The following is a 9944-nucleotide window of genomic DNA, read 5'->3' as shown; positions in this document are numbered from 1 at the left end:
TGCAAAAATCATGGTCCGATTTTAGACATGAAATATGCTGAAAAAGTGTAAATACATGTTTGTGGGTATTAAACAGTATGAATTGGCAAAAAAATGAATGGGAAAAAGCGAACAAGGCGTAATTAAGCTAGAAAACAGTGTTGAGTGTATATTGCCGTTTTTTGTCTGTACATACTTCGGACGCTTTCAAGGATCTATCGATGTTTTTTATGTCATATTATCTGTATGCACTTGACATGTTAATAAATCACAGAAATATTATTATTTGATTTTAAGCTTTACTAGTTCATGCTATTCTGACAAATGACTAAAAATGATAGATCAAACTATTTATTTCCTCTAAAGGAAATAGGTAATTCAGAAGTAAATCTTTATTCTCTATTTGCAAGAAGGTTGAATTTCGTACAAAAAATCCGTATTTTGGTAAAATACAAACTTCATGCTACAAAGTTTTCGTATATTACGGATAACTGTATATTATTTATATACGAACTCGCATAATATACGGTACCGGTCCCGCACACCTCCGTATTTTAATTTCCCGTATTGGTCTCAACCTGGTACGTAATTAGACCGGACCCGTTGTAGTCTAGAAAGTAGTTCTTATAAATTTCAAAGTGGTCAAATTTTAGTAATCTCTAGCTGGATTGGTCATAATTAAAGTGTATTTATTGCATCTGTGTAGTTTTTTGTGTTATATTGTGACTTAAAAGTTATTTTTTGTGTATCCTCTAGGACCTCATTTGTTGGCGGAAGGATTAAAGATGTACTACCCACCACTACTCAGGAGTTTTAAGTGGTGAATTTTAACAGTGTTAAAACAGAATGAAGGTTTCTGAAAAAAGTAGATGGCTAACACATTATAGTTCGGGCATCATTTGACTTATATAGTGTTGATGTATAAAGTTGAAGACTGTATATTATTCATCAAAAACAGTTGAATCCAGAATTAAGCCTCAAATGTGACTAATTTACTATAGAACAAAGAGTACGTACAATACCCTATATCGATACATTTTTCTTAGTAAAAGTAGAATCATTGAAAGAAAAAGGAAGTTTAAAATGTTAAGATGTTCATAAAATTATTGTCCATCCTGTGATGGCCTGTGGTTTATAATATATAAGTATTATATAAAAAGGAAGTAAATTGATGGTGGAAGTTTTCATAGTTTTTCCTTATCACATCAGTAAGCCACTTTGGATTCATAAGAGACAAGTTCAGCCACCGCATGTGATAATAATATATTCAGTTTATAAAACCTAAAATGAAATTTGGTAAAAGTAAAGCGGATCTTCCTGGATCAAGTGATTCTGCTTTGTACGAAAACACAAATATTTTGCCAATTAACACTTTTGCCGGAACACAGATAACGAATATTGAAGAGGAAGATTATGAAACAATAGATGTAACAATAAAACCAAAGGAAGTTCGGGATTCACATGAAAGAAAAAAGAAAAACGCGTCTACTGATGCAATAGAACCAATAGAAGTTCCGGATTCACATGAAAGAAAAAAGAAATGCGCGTCTAATGATACTCTAAAGCGACTGAAATGTAGGTTTAATGTAATGATAGTGCTGATTACTTTTGTTAACATCACTCTGGTATCGTTGGTTATAGTCCTCTTTGTGACAAAGAGTTCAGGTAAGTGTTTTTGTAGCTTGCATGAATCATTTTTACGCCTTTTAATTTAATAAATATCAAATATGTGTAAATTGATCGATATGGTATTATAAAAAAATCATTCAATAAAACTTCTCTTCTGATCATTTATATCACTGTATTAATTTAAAATCTCACTATACATCTTAATATTTTAATTATCATAAAAATTCAGTCGATAGTCATTGGGCACAATGGTCAAGCTGGACCTCGTGTGACGTAACATGTGGTAAAGGAAAACATCTACGGCTACGAACGTGTACAAATCCATTGGCTACGACAAATGACTGTATTGGAGAAAGCTTGCAGACTGGTGAATGCACAATTGGCAACTGTACAGGTTTATTAACTTTATCAGTCATTTTGGATACTTTTGAAATTCACTTTGCTGAGAATATTTTGATAGTAACATGAATTTACATAGCTTTAATATTCAGAAATAATTTATAATCCGCAACGGAATGAGGCAAATGGAGTTTTAACAGTTGACTCGAGAGTATGGTGGGGTTATTTAGTTACAAATTTTATACACTTTATATACAGAAATAACAGATACACCAAAACAAAACCACCATGCCACGCGGCAATCTCCCGGATATTTTACTTCGGTAAGGGCTTTTAGCTTTTTTTCGTGTAATAAATACCCTCCGAACTTGAAAAACGGAATCAGGCAAATGGTAAATAAATTTGATGTTTGAGATTTTATGTACTTAAAAAGAAATAATCGCCGGCCTCTTCTATCATTTTGTTTGCGTAAGAGCTTTGAGTCTTACTTTGTTGTGGAGAAGATAGCTCTTGCAAATCAATACAACAGTCTTGATCATTTTAAAGTACGTACACTAAGCGTTCATTTAACAATGGTTAATTGTGCATGACGTCAATTCCTACAAGCCCTTTTTGTCACTCCCAAATTAATCAAATTATATAATGTTTAAAATCTTTACTAGAAGTGTTTTATCTCCATGATTTTGCTTTGGAAATTTAATTTTCGGTAGTTATACAGATAAAAGTAAATCGACAAAGATACGCGGAACTCCATCAGAAATATTAATTGGATTAGGGTTTTTGTCATCATATTGTGCAAAGCAGACTCTCTGAACTAATACAAAAACTAATCTGCGACGTAATGGGCAAATGATGTTTAATCGGTTGTCTCGAGAAAGTGATGTTTTCTTACGACGATTTATACATTTTATGTATTTATGTATGGAAAGAAAAAATATCCGGTCCAAAAAAATGACCGTTTTATGCAAGTTTCATATATCATTCTCATTGCATAAGAGCTTTGGTCCCTACATTGCTGTGAAGAAGATCCTGAAAATCAATACAATATACTTGTACATTGCATTATTTTTTTAAGTACATTGCATTATTTTTTTAAGTACGTAGCGTTCGTTACAGTAAACTCCACTTATAGCGAACACGGTTATAGCAAATTTCCGGTTATAGGGAACAATTTATTTTGACCCGAATTTTGCCCTTCTTTATTTAATATAAAACTATATGGTTATAGCGAACACGGTTATAAGGAATTATCGCTTATAAGGAACTCATTTCTTTGTCCCAATTTAGTTAAAAGTGCAGAAAATTACACTTTTATAACGAACTCCAAAATATTGGCTATCCGTAAATAGATCCTGCATTTTTAACTCTCATTTTCATTGGTACGGATAAAAACTCGGCCGAAAGTACCGTTTATTGTTGTATGTACTTCAATACATCTATTAAAATGAATTTGTATAGTTTTCTATTTAGGATATTTTTAGCATGAGCTCTTTTCACCAAGATAAAATGGTCATTTATTTCTTTTCTTCAATAGGTTTGCTCGAATAAAATAATAATAATAATTTATAATCGGTTTTCAACATAATCACGCATGCTTGCAAGCATGCTGCATTGCAAACTGCAAAGTACGTATGATTTAAATGAAAAGAAATCTATATCTTACATTACTAAAAGTCACCCTTAAATTATAATAGAAGATATTTAATATAAAAGGAAGGAAAATCGAAAATCTTGTTTATTCTTAATCATGGAAAGAAAACGAAAAGAGTTTAGAAACAAAATGTTATGAGAAATTGAGATAGAGAGTAAAACTAAAACTGAAATAGCAATGATTTTCAAATTCCAAAAAGTACGCTCTCGGGTATTTTGTCTAAAATAGAAACAATGGACTATTTTTTCTTAATCAAATACTCTTCAAAATGGCGGACAATGGTAAACAATCAGTTCGTTATATGTAAATCTGTTCGCTATAAAAATCTCCTGATACAAAGAACTAATTCGCTATATGCTTACAAGGAACTCCGGATATAAGGAACAGATTTTGAATGTCCCAATGAGTTCGTTATAAGCGGAGTTTACTGTATATAATGGCTAGCTGTGCATGACTTTGTTACTTTATAAGAACGTGCTGAAAAGCAAGTTTCTATCACACACCACTTAACTACAATCTAATAAAGTTGTAAGACCCCGGTATGGTGATCATATTTTCGAGCCAACGGTTTACTTATTCCGTTGCAGATTTGTTTTAGAACAAGTGTGGATAGTCTTCTTTGCACAATATGAGGACCAAAGCCCTAATCCAAGCAATATGTCTGAGAGGTATCAAAGTGACTGGATCGTTTCGAACCGGCGATTTGCTTTTATCTTTATAACTGTGAATCGACTGAACATTTCCACAAGTTAACAAAAGCTTTCTATACAAAGATTTTCATTATTTCGAAATAATCTATTCTATCTTTAACAATATTTAGGTACAAAATAAAAGTATTTTGTATAAATACTCTCTTAATTTTTAGCCGATAGTCAGTGGTCACATTGGTCAAGCTGGACTTCTTGTGATGTTACGTGTGGACAAGGAATTCATCGACGTTCTAGAACATGTACAAATCTTGTTCAAGCAAATGATGTAATCGATTGTCCTGGGGAAAATTTTCAAGTCGGTGAATGTTCAAAAGGCAGCTGTCCAGGTCCACATTTTACAACTCTATAATATAGAAAGTAACAAAATGAGTGTTAAATCCGTTTGGATTTGTTAGAATTCTTATTATATATGTAATATTCTATTTTTACATCAACATAGGTAAATAGCCAATAACGGCGTCAAATAAGATGCTTTACATCTTTTTGAGTTGATATATGATTTAAAATGTACAGTTTTTACTCTGATTGACTGGTCTTTCTTGCATATGAGACATAATAACTACTTTTTACACCGGTGTTATACACCCCCATGTAAGACAGGTCGCAGGTGTTAAAAGGCGTCATTCCTAAGCGCCTTTTTGAATGAATTGCGTTCTTTGGACAACGTCAAATTGCCGTTATGAATGAAGTTGTAAATTCATACGCTTTTATAAAAAGTGCTAAATGAAAATATTAGTTTTCGTAATTTTTTTTTTCCTAAATACAATTATCTTGTAATATGCAATCAAAAGAATCAAACAACGGCTGTCGTCACAATCTTAAATATCAAGCTGTCGGGTAATTGTTTAGCCGAAAAACGACAGAGGCTCGTTAATGCCGTAAACAGATACCTCGAGCTAGAATTTCCAGTCTGTTCCGGTAGCAGGTGTAAGAGTATTATAATGTAAGCGTATGGAAAGAATTTTGTAAGGGATATTATTTTGAGAATTACGACAATAATTATCATAACATTCTATAAAAATCCAACTGTGCATCCTTATAAGCTTTTTAATAAACATTTGTAAGAAGAAAATATTATACAAAGCGAGTTTTATATACTAACGTGTGGTTATTTTCTACAAAATATAATATGATCAACATAAACAACAAATGGATTATCTCGAATATATGTCAAAACATAAATTGTAAACAATACCTTGCATTCATTTTTAAGTATGAATGTTTCAATGTCGAGTCAAACGTTTTGTTTTCAAGTCGATGGTCAGTGGGCATATTGGTCCAGATGGACATCATGTGACGTCACATGTGGCAAGGGAAGGAAATTACGGACAAGAAGATGTACAAATCCAATGCCCGAGAATAAAGGAAAGGATTGTATTGGAGAAAGTTTACAGAGTAGTCAATGTTCAGAAGTAAACTGTGCAGGTGAAGAATTATAGATGAAATTCCGCGTCAATTGTGCCTGCTGCTAAACTTGAGTAACGGTTTTCGTTTTTAAGCTTTTACATTTTTTTACATTTTAATACTTAACGTATTAGGTTTTACACCTTTTAACCAACTGACGGAAAATTGAAATAATTTAGCAGAAATATCAACCATTATTAGATGATATGCAGTGCGTCAGTTCTGGCCTTCTCGAATCAAACTCAAACTTAGCCATTATAAATGAATTTCAAAATTTCGAATCCACACTGTATCTTTTGATCCGATTAAATAAAAGTAAAGCTTTATGACAGAAATATGACAAATACTGAGCCGATATGCAGACCGCAGCCAAATATGACCAAGATTCGGTTTTCTCGGATCAAGATCAAAATCCTTTTGTAAGAGTGTATGTTTCGACCGCAAATATTATTTTTTAATTTCCGGCAAACTTAAAAATCACTAGTTTAATCTGATAAATGTATTATTATTGAGAAGATTTGCAGCAGGTTTTAGTAACATTATATTTAGAATTAAGGAAATTATGATAACGAAATACCATTATAAACCCTCTTTGCATTATTCCGTTGATCCTTTATAACATATTTCATACAAATTTGTGAGAGGAAATAGCATTAATACTAAGAGATTTAAAATTCATTTAACTTGCCAGAGATTTGTATTTAAATAAGGGAATAATTATCGTCTAACTTAATAAAATGTAGTCTACCTTTTCACTAAACAGAATTACCATGCGCTTTAATATTGAACGTTAAGGTTTTATATAGCATGAAATTATTTTCTACGTAAACAGTACGCTGCATTCATTCTTGTTTAAGCCTGCAAAATGTATATGTCGTATGAATGGATTTTTTATTGCTAGTAAATGGTCAGTGGGCATATTGGTCCAGTTGGACTTCTTGTGACGTAACGTGTGGCAAGGGAAGGCGCTTAAGGACAAGAAGATGTACAAATCCAATGCCCGAGAATTACGGAAGGGATTGTTTTGGAGAAAGTTTACAGAGTAGTCAATGTTCAGAAGAAAAGTGTCAAGGTATTGAAATATATATAATAACGCACCAACTTTGCTTGCTTAAAAATGATGTGCCTTCCATTTTATAACTCTTGCTGTCTAACTATTTTATACCCCCAAATCATTTCGTCGTATAATGTTCTGCATCCGTCTGCTCTGTATCTTTTAAACAGATTTAAGGAAATTGAAACTAAAAGTCAACTATAATAGATTATAGCGATAAGCATATCGTAGGTTTAAGCTTTTTGTAAACATGGCATTTTTGATTTTGATTACTTTTTGGGATATAATTTGTGCTTTTGAAATGTTATATTATAACATTACACCAGAATTAAATTCAAAAGCATTTTTTATGATATTGCTTAACGTCGCAATATGTAAAAGATATCTATGCTTAAAGCATAAATTAGCATATCTATTTAGTCGTCTTGTAGGAAAAGCACAATCCAGTTAGCTTAAATTGGTAGAGCATTTCACTGTGAATAGGACGACGCGGGTTTGACTCCAGGAATGTGCGGGTTACTTTCTTTTTGAATGATTACGAAATCCTTTCTACGGTAATTCGAACTGTTCCTCTGCTCTGGTATGTACAGAAGTCAGAAGTATTTTCTCTCCCTTACAAAACTGAAGGCACTATCTAGTTGTAAACTCTTTGACAGCCTGACCAGGAACAATGCGGTGGCTGGCTGTTTCTGGTGAATGTAAATGCTTACTGCTGTGATCCGAGGTTATACATTCACTACAAAAACCACCACCACCTTCTTGTGGCAAGATAATTGTTACTTGGCATGAAACAATATAGATCTCAACAAAAGCTAAATGAAATAATATGCTCTTGTTATAGAAAAGGAGAAATTTCATTTCAAGTGGTTGTTGTTGTGTTTTCAAGCATCGTTGATGAATACTTTTTTTAAACAATCAGTAAAATATAATGTTATAAGTTGTATGATTGTTTAGGCGGATGGCCTTAAATATTATTATCGTATTTATACATACATGTATATCATATTAATTTAGAGAGAAATAGAATTTATATAGGAAGTCTAAATCGGCAAAATTGAAAATGGTGCAGGCTCGGTTTGATTGAGCCTGTTCATGGACAGCACTGGAAGGTGCATACTAATGTCCACGCCCCCTAGCACTGACTTAAGCAGTATTCAACATTTAAACATGTAATGGTAAAAATTTGAATTTAGAATCATCCACAGATGTTTTCATACGGCGGTGATCATGGAACCTTCAATGGGACACGTAAGTGCCATTCCATGAAAAGCGGCGTATGGTCCCCACGTGAAAAAATGAGTGTGCCCTAAACGAGAAAACAATTGGCGGAACTAAACCAAAATGGAATTTTGAAAAGGGATCAGAGGTTATGAAGCCTGTATATCACAGATAAACGGTCAAAGGACCATTTTTAAAAGCAGGCCACAAATCCTAAGGGTGATTGTATAGTATTCAAGTATGGACTACTGGAACCACCCAAGCAGAAAAAGCCAAATTGAAAGAACTAAAATACCACAAACACAACAATGATGTCATGTTGAACGACATTTAAGGGTCATTTTCATTTTTTTTCATTTCATTTTGCCAATAACGTGTATGATATATTTTTTTATTTCAGCCATTATGTCTGCATTTTCTGTGACGAAACCTGATTCCTTCAAAACGATCGACGGAAATATCAAACTTAATTTTTCAAGTACCATTTACCAGTATGGTAATGATTTTGATATTTCGACAGGAATTTACACCTGTCACATACCCGGCGTGTACCATTTTTCTGTAACATTGATAAAGAAACGGGCATCATCAAGGGTTGATCTTGTTTCTTGTACTCTTTACAAGAATAGACAGAGTCTGATTGTCATAAAAGTTGATCCAACCGACGATGATACAGACAAAGGCAATGCTGCTATCTCTCAGTCTATCGTGATAAATCTTGATGTTAGGGACATTGTGTACCTTTCTAGATGCAGCAATGCAAGCACAAACATGGAGGCTTGGTCTTCCTTTACTGGAGTTCTCCTATATGACAACAATTAAAGCTGTTGTTAGTCCAGAAAATAGTGATCTTTACTAAAACTGTTTAGGAAAATAACAATATGCTAAGCATTTAGTGGCACTGTTATAAAAAAAATAATGAAGTGAGTTTATCCTGTAATGAAACTAAAGCCACACGACAAAGTTATAGATATATTTGGTAAATTAAGTTACTTAAAGTAATACCTTTATGCTTAGTAGCTCTTATAGTAGACTTGACGAGGCTTATTACAGTACTGGTTTTAACAATTTTGTCTGAAGCTTTGTTTTGTTAAATGCAACGTAATCAGGAAGAGAGAGAGAACTTTTAACTAATTAAAGAGTGTATTGTTAACAATTGATGGGCTGATGCTTATTTCTCACTTATTGTATTTTTCATTATGTTATTGAAGAACTTGTGTATTTATCAAATAGAAATATTTAAGAACAAAACTTAGACTTCAATCTCAGTTGTAACAATATCACAACCCATAGTCAACGGACTTCTGAATCTACACCTATGCTCAAATATCGTAAGTTTTCTATTTTAATTTATCCTTTACTTTTTCCTCTGAAGTAAATATCTTATTGCTATATTTAATTATTATATCATTCACATATGGCACCTGTTTTTTGTTACATTGACGGCATTGCTGTCAATTCGAATAATCTCAGTGATCGTGTTCAGCTGTTATTTTTGTCGTAGCACTGTGAATATAACCGCAACACAAGGGTATGAAAGTAACAAATGAAATGGGAAATAATAACGCCGAATCTGTGCAATATTGTAAATAAACGGATCAATATGTGCATAGTGAATCGATTTTAAACATAAGGCAGCTTAAACTATATATAATATAAAATGCTCGAAAATGTTTGCTTTTTTCAAGATAACTCGTATATATCCTTTTTTCAAATTTATATAAAGCAGGACGGGATTTCAACAACTTTAAGCGTCTTACGCACACATAAGAGTATATAATTAAGAGTTGACAATTATACATTAAATGACTTGTATACATGTATACACTTATCAGGAGTGTCCGTTATATTAAACAATGGTATCACCGTGATGTGATATCTGCCTATATTAAAGTGTTGTTTCTCCAATTTGTATAGCAGCCGCGACATGTTACATTAAATTAATTGAAGTACTTAATAC

General features: G+C 32.6%; 1 protein-coding gene across 2 annotated transcripts; it reads left to right on the top strand.

Annotated features, from left to right (window-relative positions):
- The first annotated feature begins 759 nt into the window (after positions 1-759).
- On the top strand, positions 760-9463 carry LOC132741709 (semaphorin-5B-like). Of its 2 annotated transcripts, XM_060729952.1 has the most exons (6): positions 1119-1644; positions 1838-2002; positions 4464-4634; positions 5563-5733; positions 6614-6784; positions 8385-9463. In XM_060729952.1, exons 1-6 carry the CDS (start codon positions 1266-1268, stop codon positions 8804-8806), a joined length of 1479 nt encoding a protein of 492 aa, XP_060585935.1. In that variant the 5' UTR covers positions 1119-1265; the 3' UTR covers positions 8807-9463. The 2 variants fall into 2 exon arrangements, with proteins under 2 accessions (XP_060585936.1, XP_060585935.1); XM_060729953.1 differs by lacking the exon at positions 4464-4634 and having other exon boundaries at positions 760-1644.
- The last annotated feature ends 481 nt before the right edge of the window (positions 9464-9944 follow it).

This window comes from Ruditapes philippinarum, unplaced genomic scaffold (genome assembly GCF_026571515.1).
Source record: "Ruditapes philippinarum isolate M1 unplaced genomic scaffold, ASM2657151v2 ctg737_1_1_1_1, whole genome shotgun sequence".
Lineage (NCBI taxonomy): Eukaryota > Metazoa > Mollusca > Bivalvia > Venerida > Veneridae > Ruditapes > Ruditapes philippinarum.
Note: the sequence above shows the minus strand (reverse complement) of the source record. Positions and strands in the feature narration are given on the sequence as shown.